This window comes from Molothrus aeneus, chromosome 8 (assembly GCF_037042795.1).
Source record: "Molothrus aeneus isolate 106 chromosome 8, BPBGC_Maene_1.0, whole genome shotgun sequence".
Classification (NCBI taxonomy): domain Eukaryota; kingdom Metazoa; phylum Chordata; class Aves; order Passeriformes; family Icteridae; genus Molothrus; species Molothrus aeneus.
This window is the reverse complement of record NC_089653.1, coordinates 29,443,018-29,464,627: the sequence shown is the minus strand read 5'-3', so window position 1 is coordinate 29,464,627 and position 21,610 is coordinate 29,443,018. Positions and strand designations below refer to the sequence as shown.

At 46.3% G+C, this 21,610-nt stretch overlaps 1 protein-coding gene across 1 annotated transcript; it reads right to left on the bottom strand.

Annotated features, from left to right (window-relative positions):
• Nucleotides 1–369: 369 nt before the first annotated feature.
• On the bottom strand, nucleotides 370–4,803 carry KCNK18 (potassium two pore domain channel subfamily K member 18). Its single transcript, XM_066555177.1, has 3 exons — nucleotides 4,587–4,803; nucleotides 3,399–3,542; nucleotides 370–1,175 (listed from the first exon to the last, which is right to left on the bottom strand). Exons 1-3 carry the CDS (start codon nucleotides 4,801–4,803, stop codon nucleotides 370–372), a joined length of 1,167 nt encoding a protein of 388 aa, XP_066411274.1.
• Between the last annotated feature and the right edge of the window lie 16,807 nt (nucleotides 4,804–21,610).

Below are 21,610 nucleotides of genomic sequence, written 5' to 3'. Positions count from 1 at the left end.
GATCTGGGCCCTGCTTGGACAAGTACTGAAAACAAAATTCCTGAATTTGCTTGCAGTGGGAGAGGGGACAGAAAGGCTGCAGAAAGTCAGAGCTTTGCAAAATATATCAGGGAGAACTGGCAGGGAGAGCCTTCAGCTGCTTCATCATGCAGCATCTGTGATTGTTTAGGAGAAGGGACCCCTTTGGAAAGTACTCCCTGGAGATGCCTTCACCAAGTGCTTCCAGAAGTGTTCAGCCATTTCACAGTCATTTCTCAGAGGAAATCAGATTAAAATATGGCACCTGCCAGCCAAAGGCAGAAATGCACAGAAACAATTTCATCTCATTGCAGTGGCCAGTGCTGACAAGTGAAGGAGAAGTGACTGCTCTTATTTTGGATATATCTTCTTTGATGGCATATTTTTCTCTGCACAAAATGAAATCACCTTTTTATACAGAACAATTAAGCGGTCTTGGACCAGCTTAAAAACAATGAAGACAATTTCCATGCCAATTATAATGTAGAGGGAAAAAAACAAGAAAAACTTGGGATGTTCTAGTTTTGTATCTCCAAATCCAATAGTGGTCAAAGTGATAAAGCAGAAATAAAAGGCTTCCTGAAAATCCATATTTTTTTCCCAGTTTGGAAGAATAGCAGCAGCACAGGAGATGTACACAAAGATAACAAGCACCATCAACACAATGGGCACATCTAATTTTTCTAACTCTTTTCCAATTTTGTCGAAATTCTCGATTACTCTGGACACCGTCTTTTCCCCGGCTAGTTCAGGACATGAACTCCATCTCTCCATGCTTTTATTTCTTGCTGGTTGTGTGTTTTCATTCTCCCTGGCAATTAGCATTTCAAAAAGCTCCACGTTGCGATATTTGACCGGTTTCACACCTGACTGACTTCTCAGCACTTCCATAATGGTCAGGGGCTCATTGATGACTATTTTAGACTGTGCCCTGGATTTCAGTTCATTCCTTTTGCTACATGTGGATCCAGAACAGAGTTTAGAGGCAAGAACTTTTGACTGCAGTTTCCTGAACTCGTTGTAGGACTTGGATAAGACAGTTGCAAGGATGTCTCCCATGTCTGTCAGGACCAAGAACATCAGAGGGATCCCAAATAAAGCATACAACATACAAAGATACTTTCCACTCCGTGTCACAGGATAGGTATTACCATAACCTTGAACAAGAACAAGGGGAAGAGAAAGAGAGAGATGTGATACATAAATTGGTAGCAGAAGATATGCCCTTCCCCTAAATCCAATTTGGGTATTTATATTTCCTTCCTCTAACATATTGGATATGAAACTCAAGTTGTAAACCAGTGCTTTTCCATTAAAGTGGGAGAAGACTGTGGTATTATAGCAACTGTATTAAATTTTAACAACCATTTTTCTCTTCATCCTTCAGAAGACATTGAGTATTCCTTCTCTCCCTTCAAAAACCCTGCTCTTTCCTACATGAGCTTCTAGGCCAAGTACTTAGCCTGTCAGATTATCAGCTCATATGCTGAGGTATGGTTTCCCTCATTTTCTTCATCCATGCATGTTTTCACTTGTGGCTGCCACAGCCTTTGGTCTGAACCCAGCCTCAGTCCCTGCTTTGCTGTGAGGCACTGAAATACCATTTATTCTTGGTCACTCTTTTCCCCACAGGCTAATTGGGAATGCTAATCTTTACTCTCAAAGCACTTGGGAAATATTATTGTTGTTATTGCACAGAGTGATCTTATTTACTCTGTTTAAAATTCATTTCTGTGCATTAAAAATACCTAGTGCAGTTTCCAGGCTTAAAACTTATCTTGAGCTTAAATTTAGCAATCCAGAAATTTATCCTAGCTGAGCCACTAGGCAGCCTCCCCAGGCAGTGAAGAGATGGCAGTTCAGACCATCAAACTTCAGACTAGATGCCTCAATTCTCCCAGAAAATTCAAGGTAGATAATTTGATTCCATCCCAAGGTAATTTATCAGTTCCTGATTCTGCAAATAACAAATCCACCACAATGGAAATAGCCACCTCTTCCAGCTATTAGCAGCAAATATTCCAGGCTTTCTACTGCTCCTAAAACTCAGGTCAAAACCAAGGAAGATGCACTAATACTCAGTACTATGAAGGCAAAAAGTACTTAGGACAGCTTAGAAATAAATATGTTGGGTCGATGTGCATGGGGACATTTGTCCAGTCCCATGTTAGTGGAGGTGGGTGAATATGCCCAGGGAAGACATTTCCCACAAGAAGCCTTTTCAGCAGCTTGCTGAAGTCAAAGCTTTCTGATAAAACGTCCCCTTTCAAAAGTTCTTGGCTGCTGTGTTTGTTCCAGGAAATATTCACAGGGCTGAGGATTTTGGTCTCATCCCCAGTGTGTCTCTGGCCACCCAGACTTCTGTCTTTAAACTGCAAGAAGCTGAATTTGAACAGTCACCTAAGAGATGAGAGTGTGAAGTTTGAGCTGTGACACAGCACACAAGGGTGAGCTCTCACACTGTTCCTTGTGTAGGAAAAGCTCTTTTTAAGGTTCAGTTTTTCTCTTACAGTAGGATGCATCCCCATGCTGAGCACATCCTCCTGCAGTGGAGAAATGTCTTTGCAATTTGATACAATGCTGTGGGAATATTTCCCATCCAGCTTTGATTATGACAAATTTGGATAGACAGTGCCTGTACTTGCCAGCATTTGAGAAAGATTAACAAAGGGATAAAAGTAGCTTTGGGAATGAGCATGAGGAGTTGTATTTAGCAATGCAGAGGGAGCCAAAATCAGAGCAGATGTTTCTATTTGATCTAGGCCCTCCTTTGAAATATGAAGTCAGACTGAAAGATTTCAAAGGTGTGACTTAAACACTATCATGTGCTGTTAACCCAGAGAAATGTGAACATGGTGGTTAATTACAGAACCACAGATTAACAAAGCTGAATTAGACAAAAGTAACTGAGAAGCAATTAAAAAACAATATATGCATTATGAATTACCTTTTCCAGAGAAGAACACATTACCCAAGAGGACACACAACAGTGGGAAGGATAAGGTTTGACTGAAAAATGGACATTTCTTTTTAGTTCAATAGCTCTGTGAACATCATATATGAATACATATTATAGTATATGTGTAATGATGCAGTTAATTAGTGTGTACCATCACTAATTACTAAATTGTGACTTGTTTCTGTGACTCAGCTATGTCTCTGCAGTCTGTGTTTGCAGAGCCACTTGCAGACTCATCAGCAATACTCAGGGGAAAAATTCAAGGAGATTTGGGCTTTGGGCTTAGAAGGGGTGGGTTTGTTTGTTTGTTTGTTCAGTTGGTTGGTTGGTTTGGGTGGTTTTAATTCTCTGGAAGAAATGCATTAGAGAAAGCAGCAACAGGAATTTATTCTGAAGGGTGTTACTTTACCTCTGTACTTACCCACAGTTGTGAATACTGTGCAGCAAAAAAAGAGAGACCCAAAGAAATTCCATCTTTCTTTTGGATTGATAAACCAGACTGGGTCAGCTGTGTTGAAAAGCTCACGGATGTTGTGGTTAAACGTCTCATTTTCTGTCACGTTGTCTGTCCAGTTCTCTGTCACAGTCACAGCAGGAGGCACAGTGAGTGTTTGCAGACCACCACTCAGGGAGCAGCCTGCCTGCTACCCCAGGGAAATACACTGCAGCTGAGCATTTGCTCATATTCCCCTAAAAGATAAAAATATCCACCTTCTCACCCTCCCCTTTCAAGCCCCTCACCCCCACTTCTGAAAAAAATCAGGTGGGTTCAGTGGCTTTGGTGAATAAAAGTACAGGGAAAAAAATAAACATAAAGAAGCAGGACAAGATGACTGAGTAACCAGCTTCCAGCCTGAATGTCCTGTTTAATTTTGGACTTCCCAGGAGATTAGTCTTCTTTTGACCCAAAGACACCAAGAAATGTGGGCTCAACAGCAGGGAACCAACATGAACCACTTGGATGTCACTGCCCAGTGCCCTGCAAACCTTCTTCCTCCTCCCCATGGCTGAGCTTTGCTGGAAAGGACATTACTTACACTATTTAATTGCCCAAAACTGGTCACTGTGTCAGCACAGCCACCTGAGTGAAAGCCCATGTACAAGCCCCATCTTAAATCCAGGAGGATTTCTAACCCTTCTTTTCTCTTCTAACCACTCCAATCAGCATCACTGGGTCTGGGGTGCAGAACTGCACCTGTCTCCCTCTGAGCATCCCATCACCAGAGGGCTGGCAGGGAAGCTCAGAGCAGGCAAGAGGCAGCTGGAAAAACTTTCTGAGAGAGAGGATTCAGCCCCCAGCAAACTGCAGGAAATACCACAGGGATCTCAGCTGCTCCTTAAGGTAAAAGGTAACATGGGCAAAAGGGAGAACACAGGCATCTCAGGAAAAGTCTGTCCAGGCAGGAACACAAGGACTGGGAAGCTTGCAGTCAAAAATCACAGCTAAAGTAGAAACCAGCAGTCATTAGCTAGGCAGAGGGAAAACCCTCTTTGCAGGGTCAGCTGATAGTATTTTGAAAAATGTCTTAAAAAGAAAAAAAAAAACTAATTCAAAAAGCAAAAGAATGAATAGCTCCCTGTGCAGTTATTTTGAAATTCCAGTACATACCTGGTAACTTTCTGGCGAGGTACATCAGCTTCTGCAGGAATGTTCTGTATTCTTCACTTACTGTGACCTTCCGGGTACTTTCAATGTGGGAAAACATGAGAGCCCCAAGAAAAGCATAGATGACAAGAGACACAATGAAGCAGGCATGAGGAAACACTGCCCAAAATATTTTTTTACATGTTGTTTTACCTCGCAGAGGCTGTGATGTTGTTGCCATCCTAAGCTTGTCTTTTATTTTTTTTTTTAATATAAAATTTTGTGGAGAAGACACAGCTTTAAGAAAGAAAGATGAGGATGTAAAAGCTTTTGCAGCCAAGAAAAGCTTCTCCTGTGAAAACAAGGATTGTTCTGCCTCAGGCTTTCAGATCACATGTCTTTATAAGTGAAGATTGCACTACAGTCCCCACGGAAAAGCAGCACAACTGATCAAGCCCTGAAATACTTCTCAGTTGATGCCACGCCACTCTATCCCTGAATTATTATTGATCAGCCAGCACTGTAATGCACATGGATCACCAGCTCCTATCAGCTTCCACTGGAGCCTACTTGTGCCTAAAGTTCCTTCTCCTGAACAGCAGCTTCCCATTGATAGAGCAGAAACACTTCCAGCTCCCAGAAGGGAAAATGTGCACTGTAAGGGATGGAGTTCTTTAAAGATTTCTCCCAGAAACAAACAGGAAAATTTAAAATTAATCAAAAGAAGGGGATGGCTCTAATTGTAACCCCTAGGCAGACAGTAGAACAATTAATTTCCCTTTCAGAGAGCTTACAGAATCTCTCTACACCACTCAATCTTTGTAAAGAGGGTCTTTTGAATTTTAAATTCTTTTTCTTCCAAGAAAAAAATGAAATAAAAATAGTCAAGAAAGCTTTTCCTTGGTCTCACTTGAATAAAATCTTCCTATATAAATAGAAGTTTCAGTTACGAAATCCCACTGAGCTTAGTAAGTCAGAACTGCAAGATTCAGTTCAGAGTTAGTGATCTTTGCAAACTATTTCCAACTTTAAAAATAAAGCCTTTCTTTTCATCCTTTGCTCTAAAACACAAAGGAGCAGCAACATCCTTTGCTCTAAAACACTTGTTGGAGTAACAAGCAGTATCACTGCCCTTTGCAATTTTTCTAGTGGTAGTAAGGGGAGTTGGACTTTACAGAAAGAGGTGTTAAATATTTCATCTCCAGGCATCTTTCATTAAAAATTGAAACAATCTTGTGCAGCCAAGACCTACTGAGCTGTGTGTATGGAGCAAGTCCACACATCCACACAGAAATCCTACATGCTTACAGTGACTTATTCTAGGTCAAACTCTCAGTAAATTTGATCAGAAGATAGTTTATGTTCACCAGTATGCAAGTCTCCACTATAAAAAAAGAGACTTTTAGGGCTAAGACAAAAATAAGCCTGTGTGCTTGCTATTTTCCTTGTTATCTGCCTTGTTGGCTCAGTCTTGCTTTTTGGCAACAGATTTATAAATCCTCTTATTGCAGTCAATCTCTGTTTTTATTTTTCCCCCAACTGACCTGAAACACAGGGTTAAAAACTGCTAATGTTCATAATTAATCAAAAGCAACAGAGCTTCCTGAGAGGTTGTACTTGGAGGTAATGTACATAGGCCTGGTGTCCTTTCTGCAGGGAATTGTTACAATAGGGACTGAAACATTGGAAATCTATTTATTACTGTCCAAATGCATGGGCTGCACACACCTGCGGGAGTCAGCATGGCTCTGCTACCCTGCTCTCAAGCAGCACAGTCAAAAACTGGGGAAATTTCAAAAGCAGCAAGGATGGCTGAAGGTGTGGACAGCTTTCAGACAAAGAATGACTGAGCAGTCATTGGCCAGGGGGGAAAAATTGTGACTGAGGAACTATCTCCAGTCTGCCAGGTGTTCTGGAGGGAGCAGGTGAGGGATCAGCTCTCTGCAGCCTCTTCTGGAAGCAGAATTGAGGACCATCAAAAGGAGCAAGTTGAAATCTGCTTCAAAACAAAACAGGATTGTTTCTCACATAGCTAGAAAGGTCTTTGCCAAAGGTTGCTGGGTTTCCATACATGAAAGAGAATGGAGAGGTGTTTAGAAGAACAGTCACTGGTGCTGACTACAAACCACACAGGGCTCAATAACCCCCCTGAACTGAAAATAGCTTGCAGCTGTAAAAATAAGATGGGGTACTGGGCAACGAGCCCCTGTCTGAGGCTACATATTCACACTGATGTTCTAAAAAAGGTTTTCACTGGCCAGTATGGTAGTTCTGATACAGCTTGTCCTGCACAGTTTTTCATCTGCAACTCAGATATAAACATATTTTCCACAAAGTGCTTTAAAATCTTCTCAGCCTCCTCCTACACATGGCACTGCAAAGTATTTAGCAATTCCCAGGAGCTTCTCAGCCATTTGCAGCATCAAGCTCTGAGCTTGTGACAACAAGAAAATTTAATAAAAATAAAACCAGAAATGATTTTTACATTATTTGCTTAATCTAAACCATTTCCCACTATTGCTGTATTACATATTTGAACTTAGTTGCTTAAAAGCAAATCCCACTAACCACAAGTTATTCCAAATTGAGTTACCGGTACTTGTATTGAGAGAGAGTTTTGCAATACACATTTCCTATCCACATTAATGGACAGCAAACCTGCATTTGTCCCAACTTCCATTTCTTTGATTAGGGCAAATCTGAGTGCTCTGTAAGGTGCTGCTTGAAAGGGAAGTTTTTGACCACAGCTGCAAGGTTAAATAATTCCAGTAAAAATATACTTGCAATGAAATTGCTATTTTATCTGATATTTCTGAATTACATAGGTTAAATCTAGAAGATCCTTCTCTGGGCAGAGAGAAACGTTTTTCAATAATCAGTAAAACTCTCTCTGCATTAAGTCATCTGCTATGTTGCCAAAGACCTGCTGTGTTACCTCCTCTGTGAAACACCATTCTGAACTGACCAAGAGTGTAATGTCATCCTTTTTAAGAGAAAATCAAAGTGACCTGAAGGATGACAGTGTTTTTTAAAAATAAATGGCAATGGATTAAATGGTTTCTTTTTATTTATACCTGGCATTGGTTCTGATGGGAATGTGGTTTAATAGAGGACTGAGACCTCAGCCTGGTAGCACTTCACAACACAGAGAATTAAAAACCTTCCATTCCAGGTTAAATGTTAACAAGGCTCATGGAAGATTTGATCCATTGCCCCACTATAGGCCCCTGGAAAGTATTTCCAGAATGCATTAAGATTAGCTCCCCCCAGAAAATGAATGTTTTGGTAGAATGGTGATATCACCTCCAAGCACCCCAAAACAGCAAAAAATGAGTGGCAGCAGTAGCTGCACTAAGAAAGCAATTCCAGGGCTGTGTGAGCATGAGGACACCCCACTCAAGGGCAGCTGGGTGGGTGGTGTCAGTGGAGTTTCACTTTTAGTGCCCTCAGCACTTTCAAAGGACTCCTCCCACCTCCCACCCACAATGGTTCTCCCACTCCCTCCCCGCTCTGGGGCGCCTTGAGGCCTCTCCCTGTGGGATTTCAGCCCAGGAGCGGTGCTGGCCCAAGCCCAGCCCCAGCAAAGACACAAGACACTTGTGCAGAGCAAATACACCCTGCCAGATGAGCCACACCAGCTTTTAAGGCACTCAGCAAATATTTTTCTCCTCAAATCCCCCCATTCCATGTTGCCCTGGAATATGAATTCCCCTGACAGCTCCCATTCTTAGTCCTTACACCTCACACTGCTGGGATGGAGAGAGAAATGCACAAACTGGCAGTGTAGGGTGTGTTGGATACCCCAGGGAAGGTTTGGTTTTCTTTGTATCTATCTTTAAAAGTCTCAGCTTTTGCTTGAGTCGAGTGCTTGAGCTTGTAACCTCTGGGAATATTTGAGAGCACTCAGGACTAACATCCTGACACTACATAGAATGCTAAGTGGATTCAAAGATGTCCAGGACTCTCACCCTGAATAGGAGAATTTCCTATTTCATTCTTTGTTCACACCAAAGCCTAGCAAATGATCCCATAATTTAATTTACAAGAGAAAAACACTCTCAATATGCCCCAGGACCAACCAAGGCTTGGGTATTAGTTTCTGTTCCTCCCCTTTCTTTCTAAGAAGGATGAAGTCACATAGTCAGGAAACACCTTTAATGGGAGTTTTTTTTCACCTGGAAACTAAACACAGCACCGGTCTTTGGTCACTCACAAGTTAACCAGCCACTTGATGCCCAAATCATTGCCTGGGCAGAAAGACTTCACCTTGCCTTCCTCTTCCCCAAACCTGAGCAACCACAACAGCCTGGAAGGAGCCAAGCTGCCCCCAAAATGAGGAAATGTTAGCTTTTTTCCCTCTGGAACTGGTAACATCTTCTCTCTGCCAGAGCTTCACTCAGTAGCCAGGGCTGCAGCTCAGTCTGGAGGGTTTGGTTGCTGCAAGGCTGAGGTTTCCAACACAGCAGAGCTCTGTGTCAGCCACTTCTGCTCCTGCTGCTCTCTGAAACATGTGGCAAGTCAGAATACACTTGGGGCTGGAAGGGGAAGCTGCTCTAGACAGACAGCACTCTCCCAGACCCTTTCTGAAGTGCCACCAGCAAAACCAAACGCTGGTGGATAGGGGGCAACAATTCTCAGTCAGGGTGGGGATGGCTTTGCAAACAAAGCCACGTCCCTGCTCATTGCCTTGCATGACTCCTCTGAGTGCTGTGGCACTGTTTCAGGGTGCTGGAACAAGCAGAGAGGTTGGTGTCACCTTGAGTCACCAGCATCAGACCCCACAGTGCAGGAGCCCAGTGCAGGAGCCCTGGGTTTCCAGATAAGCAAAGGGGATTACTGAGGTTCAGCCACAAGTCTTATGCCAAGCCTTTACTGAGTTAATGTAGTGAACGTAATGCTGGTATAGTGGAGACTATCTCAGCACAGTAGTTCATTTCAAGGCAAACAAGCTCCCTGTAGAGAGATCAGAAAGCTGCTTCTTAGGAATTTAATTAACATTAGAGTATGTGAGATTATATGCTGCATGAAAGCTAAGCATCATGGTTCATGTCAACACTGCATTTATTTGCAATTCTGCACTTCTTTGAATTGGCATAAAACCCACATAGATTCAAGATGACAAGTCCACTTTGCTCTCAAAAATGCTCATTCTTTATTACTATTAATGTGGCATTATATGTATATAAGCAGGTGGAAATAGGGGAATCTTAAACCCCAAATACGAGAACAAACTTTAAGCCATAAATATCCACCAGCATTCACATGAGACTGTTTCTGTGACAGGCAAAGACCCTCTCAACTCTCAGCATGCAAAATACTAACACAAAAAAAAAAATAATCCTAAAATGATCTTATTTCCAAGGTCACATACAAGTTCAGTCAGAGAGAACACAGATAAAAAGTCTTCCTTTGCAGGCTGCAGTATTGGCCAAGTATTACAGATAACATCGAGGTCAAATGTGTATCTGGAAGAGCTCTGAGGTCATTAAGGACTGTAAATCCCCAGAGTATCCTGCTTACAGAATTTTCTATCCTCAGTCATCCATGGCACTTTATAAACCACAGGCAGGAGTCTGTGAGATGCCCACAATCAGACACTCTTTCTGTCTCCTCTCCCTGGCAATCAGACTGGCACAGTTTCATGTCAGTGGCTCTGAGTTTCTTGAGTGTCAGGCTAAATTTTCCATCACTTGTTTTCATCCCAATTTTCCTAATGACACTAAGCAATTTCTCTTCCCCTTTTGTGTAAAGTAATCTTTGAAGAGTTTTAACTCCATTATCCTACCACTCATTAGTCATTGTGGATTTGAGGGGTGGAAGACACTTTCACAGATGGGTGTGCCTTGGGACAACATTGAGTGGACACTTGTCTTCAAATTTCTTTCAATTCTGCTGTTTTCCTTTAGCTCTGAGCAGGAATACATGAACTTTTCAAATCCTGTCCCACCCATTAATAAACCATTAATTGCTCACCCTTTGTAATGCTGGCCCTTTAAATGTTTTAGCTCTCATGGGAATAGCACTTAGATGCTTTTTAGTGAATCAGTAAACAACATTTTGCCACCTTAGTGGGGGACACTCTTTCAGGTTCTGAGCCCTTGTAGCTTCACCTATCTAATTAGTTTAGGACATAATTCCTCAGTGATGTGATCCTGCCTGGGTTGATGAGTAAGGCCACATTATGAAAGCTCCTCCTGCAAAATATTTTGGGTAGGGAGAAAATGCATGCAAAATTCCCCACCTTTTCTGAGGAACATCTTACAAAAACTGTGGAATGTGGAATGAAGTCACTTCTTATATCTTTCTCCACAAGGAAAAATCCTTCAAAACTTCTAAATGAGCCATCTGGGCCCCAGGCTCCTGTGGATTTGCCCAGGGCTCTTCCCAAGACTGCCTGGCACCCAGACTGCTGCTGCTGCTCAGGCTGCTGGGAAAAGCCTTTTAAATGGCACTGGCCTTCTCCAGGCTCACTTGGGAATTTGAGGAGTGAGGGTGGGGCAGCTCAGCTGCAGGATGAATGGAAGCTTAGCGAGGGTTAATGTTTGAATCCTGCCACACAGCCAAAGACAGCTGGTTGCATCTTATTCAGAGAGATGGGGCTTTAGGTTATGGCTTCCAGGGATTTGTCATTTGTCTAGACAAAAGGACATAAGAAACACATCAGAAATTTAATGCTGAGCAGCTGAGAGATACAGGAGATTTCAGATGAGCCCTGAAGGTGGTTCACACACAGAGGAGGAAGCAGGCAGGGCTGGAAGTGGCTGCATGCCCCCATGAGGGAATGAGGGCTGGCAGAGCTGGTCCTGAGGAGAAGCACAGCCTCCTGAGTCCTACAGCACCAAGAACCTTGGCTCCATCAACAACAAGAGGGAAGGAGGGATGGAGCACAGCAGCCAGATCTCAACCAAAGGGTGTGTCCACATCCAAGGGTCTGGCTGGAAAACAAGGGCCCCCAAACATTGGAGCTGCCAGCAGTCCTCAGCATGGAGCAAGATGAAGACTCTTGACAAGATGCCTTATGGACAATGCTGCATTTCCTCATTCTTCCAGCCTAACTGCTGATGGAAGGAGAACTGCAGTCATAGCCACTGTCTGCTGTCCTCTTGCACATTCTTCAAGAGTTGTTGCTCAGCTCTTATCTCTACCCAACAGTCCCATGGCATCAGCTCACTTCAGCTGTTGGGTGTCACACCAAACCTGCCAGGATTTCTCAGCCTGAATGCCATGACTTCCTTTTTCTTTCTTTGCAGAGGAAATATCTGATCACCATGCTGAATAATTTGTTAGAGGGCCATCTTTAGCAGCTGTGTGAAATGCTTGCCCCTAAACAGACCCACATCACATCACATTTGCAGCTCAGCTTCTCTGGCTGAGAAGGCACAGCACAGAGCAAGGGCACAAACCCCATCATCTCCCTTCCACATGTTGTGGGTCTCAGCTGGAAACACACAGTAACTGCTTCAGTAACTGAAATTTTGTTCCAACAGTATATAGAACCTCTCTTCTTCCTTGCAGTCAGATGTTTACATAAGCAAAAGTATCTTGGGAAGTGCTTTTTGAAGATTTGAATCTTTCTCTCCCTTCTGAAATAACCAGAATTTTTGTCCATTAATTTGAAACTGAGGCTGTCTGCAGTCCAACACTAATAGCAGAAATGTGCCATTTACACCAATTAAGCATTCAACTTAATGCCTTTATATAGCTGAATTGTAGCAGAATTTGGTCAGATTCTTTTTCTTTTAAACTCATGCAGCACAGTTTAATGGATATGAAAAAAGAAATAGGGTTTTTTTTGTTTTTTTTTTATTTTTTTAAATCAGCCATTGCAGAGATTTTAGCTTTCTTGGGTTATAGAAGATTTCTGTACACTGTTTTCCTGGATCCCAAAAGGGGGTGAATTGTGGCATAGCCAGAGGGATGGGTAAGCAGCCCAAAAGCCCCTGTGTAGGATAAGGGAGAATGACTTTAGGCTGAAGAAGGGTGAGTTTAGGTCAGGTATTGAGGTGAATTTTTGTACTCTGAGGGTAGTTAGGCACTGAAACAGACTGCGGATACTCCATCCATGGAAGTGTTCAAGACCAGGCTGGATGTGGCTTTGAGCAACCTGGTCTAGTGGAAGGTGTCCCTCCCTATGGCAGGGAAGTCACAAGCAGACCACCTATAAGGTCTTTTTCAACCCAAACCATTCTACGATTCTATGAAGAGATGCACCTCGGCAAAAAACCATCTCTTTTCTCAGAACCCTGTTGCGAAGTGACTCCAAAACCCCAAACATCTGCCACCAGTGCCCTCTGCCCTGTCACAGGGACATGGAACAGGAGGAGCAGGACCCACCCAGCCCTGCTCCTGCCCCGCACCTCCGCCTCCAGCAGCAGCAGCTGCCCGGCAAAGGGCGGCAGTGCGAGGCACGCTGCAGTGGCATTTCCCAGAACAGCCTCTTACCCTCAGGCAACTGGCAGTTCATGGACTGCCTGAGCCGAAGACATTTCTGTGACAAGGAAATAATTTCCAAGCCCTTGGAAGAAACGGGAGTTCATCGAGGGGCGGCAAACATGTGCGGGGTGCCCGTTATCCACCTTCAGCGGCGTTTCCCAGGAGAAAGGCTGGAATTGGCCAAGGGAGCAGGAGAAGGAGGGAGGAGGGATGGAGGGGCTCGGGCCCGGCCGCCTGTTCCGCCGCGCTGCCGCCAGAGAGAGCTCGAAGCCCGCGGGCCGAGCGAGCAGCGCCGGGAGCCGGGCAGCTCCGAAGGGTGGGGGACAGGAGGGCCTGGGGACACCCGGCAGCTCCGAAGGGTCTGGGACAGGAGGGCCCGGGGACACCGGGCAGCTCCGAAGGGTCTGGGACAGGAGGGCCCGGGGACACCCGGCAGCTCCGAAGGGTCTAGGACAGGAGGGCCCGGGGACACCCGGCAGCTCCGAAGGGTCTGGGACAGGAGGGCCCGGGGACACCCGGCAGCTCCGAAGGGTCTGGGACAGGAGGGCCCGGGGACACCCGGCAGCTCCGAAGGGTCTGGGACAGGAGGGCCCGGGGACACCCGGCAGCTCCGAAGGGTCGGGGACAGGAGGGCCTGGGGACACCCGGCAGCTCCGAAGGGTCTGGGACAGGAGGGCCCGGGGACACCCGGCAGCTCCGAAGGGCCTGGGACAGGAGGGCCCGGGGACACCTGGCAGCTCCGAAGGGTCTGTGAGAGGCCAGGAGGGCCCGGGGACACCCGGCAGCTCCGAAGGGCCTGGGACAGGAGGGCCCGGGGACACCCGGCAGCTCCGAAGGGCCTGGGACAGGAGGGCCCGGGGACACCCAGCGCCTCCGGCAGCTCCAAAGGGTCTGGGACAGTGGCCTCCAGGAGCAGCCAGGGACACCCAGCGCCTCCAGCAGCCTGCTCAGCCTCTGCAGCGTGCCATTGCCGTGGTCCAAACTCATTTGGAAAGCAAGTCAGGAAATGTAAAGAGTGGTGAGGAGGGATTCTCTGCAAGAGCATGGAGTGAAAGGATGAGGCAGAATGGCTCCAAACTGAAAGAGAGCAGGTTTGGCTTAAATATTTGGGGGGAAATTGCTGCTGTGTGGGTGGTGATGCACCACAATGGGTTTCCCAGGAAAGTTGTGGATGCCCCATCCCAGGAAGAGTTCAAGGATGGAGCTCTGAGCAGCCTGGTGTAGTGAAGGACGTCCCTGTCCATGGCAGGGTTTTGGAACTTGCTGGTCTTTTAGGTCCCTTCCAACCCCAGGCCATTTTATGATTTTAAGATTCTATGTGTCAGCGCACTCTTACAAACATGCTGGTGAATTCTTGACACCAAATACACACAAACATAACCATAATCACTTGTGACCTCCCTTACACACTGTTTTATGGATTACCACTGAAAGATCTGTCAGTGCTGGGTCAGTTGACCAGATGGATGTTCTTCAGTCCATTTCCAGCTGCTGCAAACTGAAACAAGAGGGCAGGCAGCTGCCTGGGGATTGTGAGATACATCGGAGATACTGTGCCATTTGTGTCCTCACCATTGCTCTCCTGGGCACCCTGGCTCCTTTTCTTAGAACTCTTGTTTGCAGCACACCAAAGAGCAGCCCCTGGTTTTGCAGGCAATAGGAGGAGAGTGAAAATGGAAATCTCCAGAGTTTTGGAAGTACAGCTATGGGGAATAGCCTGCAGCTATCCAGCTAGTTTAGGGAGTGTCATTTTAACCATAAAAACATGGAGTTTGTTATAACATTAACCCTCCCCTGAATCTCACATGGATCTCACTCACTCCTTCCTGATCTCTAAATTAGTACGAGATGAAAGGGGAACAGAGACATCATGAGAGCCTACAAGCTCTGCCTCCCTTGCCAAGCTCAAGAGCATCTCCTTTCTCATCCTCCTCACCAGATCTCCCCACTGGCACACAGGATGTTCCCCCAGGCTGCCTCCCTGTCACACAGAGCCCTGCACTGGTGCCAGTGGTAGAGAACCTCTCCTCTCATGCTGCTGTTCCAGTCTTGCCTGGGCACACAAGAGTGGAACCCTGGCCATCTGTGAGGGGAAAGTCTCAGCTCTGCACATACAATGATGATGAGCTTCAAGGAATCTGCATTACAAGGTCCCTAAATTGGAGCATGGCTCTCCCAAAAGATGCAGGAGAACTGGGGCAGTCCTTGCTGCCCCAGGACGCAGCAGCGAAACATACTCAGCTGGTTCCCTCCAACTCCCACAGCCAAAATGACAGCTCCTGGGCCTGCTTCAAAACTATCAATGTCCCAGGCAACACACCTGATTTCCTTCAGAAACACCCTCAGCAGGAAGCCATGGCTCTTCTCATCAGCTGATTTTTGCGCATCTTCAAGCCAGCCCAGCAGACTGAGGGCTCATACCAGCACCCAGGGATAATTTGGGTGTTCCTGACACACCTGAAGGGCTCAGAGCCCAACATTCATCCTCATGCTGTGTCTGGTTTAGTCACCTCTAGCTCACTGGATGTCCATAATCTTTCACCTTGAAGTCTCTTTAAACATTCCACAATGTCATTACTTTCTTGGCAAACATCAAGCCCTTAAAAGAAGACAAATATTAGTCAGGGCATGTAAAGAAAGCAAGTAACAATTTTAAAATACACTAGAGAATATATATATCCTTTCTGACAAGGGTCTCAGTAGAGATTATCTGATCTCATCCTCTCAACTGAATTTTTGACTTAGGGTATCCTTCCAATCAACTTCTGGGCCAAATCTTTTTCTGATTATTCCTGCCCTATGGAAATGAAACCATGTAAAATAAAAGTTAATAATTCATGGTTTATTGTCATGTGGATGTAATATTTCATGAACTACTGTTGGATTTTGTCATGAGTTTTAAAACAGGATTCTCAACCTAATGGGAAAATATATATGTTATTGTGGTAAAAACTGTGGAGGAGAAAAACTTTTTTTAAGTAACACTTTCCTTTCTGCAGTCCCTTCTCTTGCCCAGGGATCAGAGCTGCTTGGACTCCCTTTCCCTTGAGCCACTGTTTCATTCACATTTCATTCAGCAGAGATCCCAGATGCACTCAGGAAACCACGGATGCCACAGATGGCAGCACCACAGCATCTCTCTTTGGAAGCAGTTCTGCCTTATGCCAGCTTGGCCAATGACTGGAAAGAAGTCCTACCTCAAGCCAGGTGGGTGATCACTTCTGATGCCTTCTTAGCAAGCAAAATGAGAGGGGAGGTCTCCTTTTAATGTCTGGGACTGAACACTGGCCTGAGCTGCAGCACTGAGCAGTCAGTCCCTGGCAGGAGCTTGGCCAGGGCTCTGCTTTGTGCCTGAGTCCTGCCAGAGGCTGTTTTGACACCAACACAGGCTGGGGATTGTCTCCATCCTGTCACACATGTGTTGAGTCTCTTGGATTAACCTTTGCTTAATTACACACCTCAGGCTAAATACTTCGAGTGTGATGCGAGGGGAATCTGGCTCACACAGGTCTTTTTTTGCCCCATTCATCAATTGTGCTGTGTCCCCTGGCCCATGTAGACTTCAGAAGGAAATGCAAAGACTGAATCTGAAAGTCATCAATGCACCTGATGGGATTGCCTGAAACATATTTTTCAGCCTTAAAGCTTTTCCAAAAGTCCATAAAATATAGCATTTTCTGTGTATTTTTTCTAATAACCATTCTAATTTGCCATCCCACTTGTGCAGATTGCACTGGGGCAAGAGGTGTTCTGATTATTTCCTTTGTTTATGGTATTAGACTTAAACTATTGTTGATCTTATTGTTCTTATTTGTAACATGTTCACCTCACTAGGACAGTAATTGTGTCAAGCAAGTTGGAGTCCAATCTGCAGAGCTGAATATTCAGAACTGCAAAAGAAAGGCTCCAATTTTTCAAGCAGCGGGCATATTACTCCTCCATTTGGATTATTAAATTCTAATTATAGCCTGTTGATCCAGTTACAATGTTGTTTGTAAATCTAAATACAGTTCTCTAAAGCCTGCATTTTATTTCTTAACCTGTTGATGCTTAGCAAAAAACACGGGTGTGCCTAACAGAGCAGGTGGAGCTTAGCTTGCTTCTGATCAAGCTCTTTTTTCCTCACTGTATTTCTTTGGATAAGTTTAGGAATGAATGCTTAACATCAGGAAGAGCCATGACCAAAGCCTGTAATGCCTTGGTACCTGTGGACTCAGCAGGGCTGGGGTCAGAATGAAATCTTCTGTTAAGTAACATTGGAAAAGATTCCCAAGTGTTTTGGGAGGGGAAAGGCTGTTGGGTTTTGTTTCTCTGCTCTTTGGGAAGTTGCCCTAGGTCTTCTGGGAATGGCACCTTAACCATTCCCTCTTACACAGACAATTCTTTTAGTTCCTTTTCTTCTTTTCATGCAATGTTTTCTGCCCTTCCAAGCCCTTTTCTTTCCTCTGTCTGAATGTTAAATGCAAGGAAAGTAGAGAAGCCCAAGCCCAAACCCACAATGTTTCCCAGGAACTGCTGCATTTTGTGTGGTTGAAAAGACTCCACAGCTCTGAGCTGTGAGTGTACCTGCAGCATCCTCCCTCACCTCTAAGAGAAGAGAAGTTTTGAGTAAGAAACTACCATCATGGGTGTTTGCCTGAGTCCATAAACCATACTTCCATCACAACCTTATTATTCCTTCCAAGTCTTCTTTTAAGCTCTAGCTCCCTTGCGTGCTCACGAGCACCCAGCACGGGCTTCTAGCCAAGCTTGTCCCTGACCTGGCCACAGTCAGGCTGGGCATGGAAATCACCAGGTGCACACCCAGGATTGCCACTAAGTCTTGGAGAGCTCCTCCCTGAGCCAGACACAGCTCCAGGCAGTGAAGCATCATCATTTCACAGCAGTGGGAAGGGCTAGGAAGGGGTTGTGGATGTTTTGACAGGTGGTGTTGGGGAATTAACCCAATTTCTCCTTTCATCCTTGTCACTCAGAATCCCCTGGGGGAGGAAGGGAGGGAGCTGCCCTTCCTGAAGGGAAGATCTCCTGGAGATTTTCTGCTGAGGTCTCTGCCCATGAGCACTTTGAAGGAATTTGGGATACAGACATCCAAACAATGGACAGCTCCAGCAGGTACCAGCCACTCTTCCCATTGATCCTTTCCATGGGTCCCACAGGGAAAGTCACTGGGGTACAGGTGGTGGGGGTGGAAGGTAAAGCCTGTTTCCTCTCCTTGAAACAGCATCTGAGCTTACAGTCTTGGCCTGGGCAAGTGAGGAGCAAGGAGTAAAAGGTTTGAAAGACATGACAACATTCCAGCAACTGGGATGGGGATGGAATGGGGGTTGGTGTCACACACACACACATTTCCATGCTGAGATGGGCAAGGCAGGGTGGTGCTCACTGCTGGGAGGAAAAGTGCTGTTTGCTTGAAAACAGCATCCCCCCCAGATGGGTCAGCTAAGAGGGCACAGTCTTCAAGGCATGGGAAAGGCCTGCCTGTGGCTCTGCTTGCATCTCTGTGTCCCCCTGGGTGGAGACAAGAGGGTTCCATCTCCTCCAAGCTGTCACTGAACCTTGACAGTGCTCCCATGAAGGTGTGAAGGAAACTTTTCACTTCTCAGATGGTTGTGACCAATGGGAACAAAATTATTGAGCCCAGGAGCTCTGCCAGGGAAAAGACAAGGGGGCTGCTTCTGCTACAAGGAATGAGGCAGCAAATCTACTTCCCCAGTCAAGCAGAGTGCAGCATGGCACCCTCATTGCTGGGAGTGAAGGATGGCTGGGGCAAATGTTTTTCTTGACCTTCTGCTGGATCCCGTGGCTTCATTCCTTCTGGAACAGCCTACTTCCTCCACCCTTAGTGAGCATGCAATGGGAAGAAAGAGGCTTTTCCTGCATTTAGACATTCCCAGCAACCAGAGACCTGCAGAAGCTGACCTGAGAGGTGAGGGAAGGACTCACCCTGCCCAAAGGAGAGGCACTCGTGGCAGCCCCGGTAAAAACTCACTGCCGTGCCCGAGCAACAAGGTTTCTAAGGATCCCTGAAAGCCAGAGGGAAAGGATGCAACCCCCTGGGGTGTCGCGCTGCCTGTCACCCCCTGCGCTCCCCGCTGCCGCGGCTCTGGGCTGAAGGTGCTGTTCCGTCCCCAGCCCGCAGCATCCGCCACCGGGAGCGCCCAACGCCGCGGGCCAGCCGCGCTCGGGGGGACGTCGAGGGAGGCAGAGAGGGTGAGAGCAGGAGAAGCAACCAGAGCATCACCCCTGCCTGACGGGGGAACGGCGGCGTGGGAACGGAGAGGAGGAAGGCTCCGACTCCCCGGCATCCCCGCCGGGGGCCGCTGCCCGGTGTGAGCGCCCTCGGGCTGGGGCTGCCCGAGCCCGGCCAGCCACAGCTGGGGCAGGGACCCCTCTCCCTCCGGGGCTCCGCGCCCCGGCTCCTGCCCGCTGTGCCCGCCGAGCTCGGCCCCGCACGCTTCGCTTTGGGTCCCACACTGAGTTTTCCAGCTCTGAGGACTGGGAGAGGGCGCAAGGGTGGCTTTGCTGCCTCGTGGCTTCGCGGTTTGTTGTAGCGGGGAGCGTCCGGGAGAGGCGCGGAGCTGCGGGCGGCTCTGGACGCACCGGCACCGGCTCTGGGGATGCTCCCGCCCCGCCGCACCCGCGGCCCGGCCCCGATGTGTGCCCGGCCGGGCCCGCAGATGCCAGGGATGGCTGTCCGCCCGAGGCTAGGGAGAAAATAAAGAAAATGAAGCGAAAACACCGCGCTGAGCCAGCCCTGGCTGCACCGGCGGCGGCGAGGGGAGCGGCAGGGATGGAGATGGAGCCGGGGCAGGTCCTGCGGGGCTGGGCTGGAGCCGGGGCAGGTCCTGCGGGGCTGGGCTGGGGCTGCCGGCTCGCAGGTCTCTCCTCGAAACCTCTGCCTGCCCGTGGAAGGAGCCACAAAGCTGCCTTTGGGGAGAGGCTGTTCTTAAGCCTCTATTGGGAGCGGAACTCTGTTTATTCTGGGTTTCCAAACCACCTGTAAAATAATAAAATAACAAAAAAAGGTGGGTGCAGCTCCGGTCTAAAATCCTGGGAACAAAAGGCCGCTTCCAGGCGTCAGGCGGTGCTGGGACCGGCCGGGCCAGGTGCCGGGGGAGCGCCCGGGCTGTGTGTCTGCAGTGTCCCTCGGCCCCATCGAACTCTTGAATTGGCACAAATAAATCATCGGCAGCGTCTGATGGCGAGATTCGGTTTGTTCTATATAAGGTTTCCTTCCTTTACACGAAAAATATTCTGTTATTCCGTTCGATTATCCTCCGCCACGCTCCCTGTGCTGCTGTGGTACCCAAAGACCGTCGACGACAGAGAAGAAAACAACTTTACGGAGAAAATGTGAGGGGAAAAAAAAATCAGTATTTTTTGCTTTTCAGAAACCAGCACTGACACCGACTATGCGGAAAGAAAAAAAAATAAATAAAGCAAAAGCAAATCTTTCAAAACCGTGTCTCATTTGAGGTAAAATTCGACCAATCATTACAGGGAAAGATTTTAAAGCAACCGGCAAACTGCCAAAAGTTTTTAAAAATAAATAAAAATCCGTTTAACTGTTCAGTGATTCTAAACTGTTTAATATCGAATTGGGTTTTTAGGTGCGAGGCAATACTTCCAAATAACAGACCGCCACCACCTAAACGGATTTTAGCTGTGCTCCCATGTGCATGTCACATTATCGAGAGAATAAAATGTGCCATGAAGGTTCGCAAATTTCCTTAAACTTGTATTCGATCAAGAAAAATTAATTCATTTCAGTTGTCAAAGAACACGTTAAAGCATCCTTCCTTGTTTTCTATATTTTCCCCTTTTCCTGCACCTTTCTCTTTCTTTCTTTCTTTCTTTCTTTCTTTCTTTCTTTCTTTCTTTCTTTCTTTCTTTCTTTCTTTCTTTCTTTCTTTCTTTCTTTCTTTCTTTCCTCCTTCCTTTCTTCCTTCCTTTCCTCCTTCCTTTCCTCCTTCCTTTCCTCCTTCCTTTCTTTCTCTCTTACTCTTTCTTTCTTTCTCTCGTTCTCTTTCCCTTTCTGCATTTTCTTTCTTTTTCTTTCTTTTTCTTTTCTTTTCTTTTCTTTTCTTTTCTTTTCTTTTCTTTTCTTTTCTTTTCTTTTCTTTTCTTTTCTTTTCTTTTCTTTTCTTTTCTTTTCTTTTCTTTTCTTTTCTTTTCTTTTCTTTTCTTTTCTTTTCTTTTCTTTTCTTTTCTTTTCTTTTCTTTTCCTCCTTCTCCTGTCATAAAAAACATGCTTTATACTCTTACTCTAAACGAGATAAAGGAAAAATTACGAACTCAACCTGACATTTATCTCTCCATTTCTAGTTTCCCCTCAGCTGAATAAGAGGCAAGCCCACGGTTTTCCCAAGGTGCCGTGAGATAAATTCCTCACTGTGCTCGGTGGCTCCTGGCCGCGTTGCGGGCCAGCGAGGGAACGGGGGCTGCGGGCGAGCCCGGCCGGGGAGAGGCAGGGAACTCATCCCAGTGTGTGCAGGGGACTCGCAGCCCTAATCCCGCTCCATCTTGGGAGGTGGCACGCACGAAAAAAAAAGAGGGAAAAAGGGGTTTTGTTTTCCCATTGTGCCTACGTCCTGAATAGAAACCTCTGCGGCTTC

Bases quoted from the DNA above. Each gene is read 5' to 3' on its own strand.
- KCNK18 (XM_066555177.1), bottom strand. From the start codon at position 4,803: ATGGCAACAACATCACAGCCTCTGCGAGGTAAAACAACATGTAAAAAA. The intron at 3,543-4,586 runs GTATGTACTGGA...AGAACTGGACAG, and splicing joins CCTCGCCAGAAAGTTACCAG to ACAACGTGACAGAAAATGAG. The intron at 1,176-3,398 runs GTAAGTACAGAG...TTCTTGTTCAAG, and splicing joins CACAGTATTCACAACTGTGG to GTTATGGTAATACCTATCCT.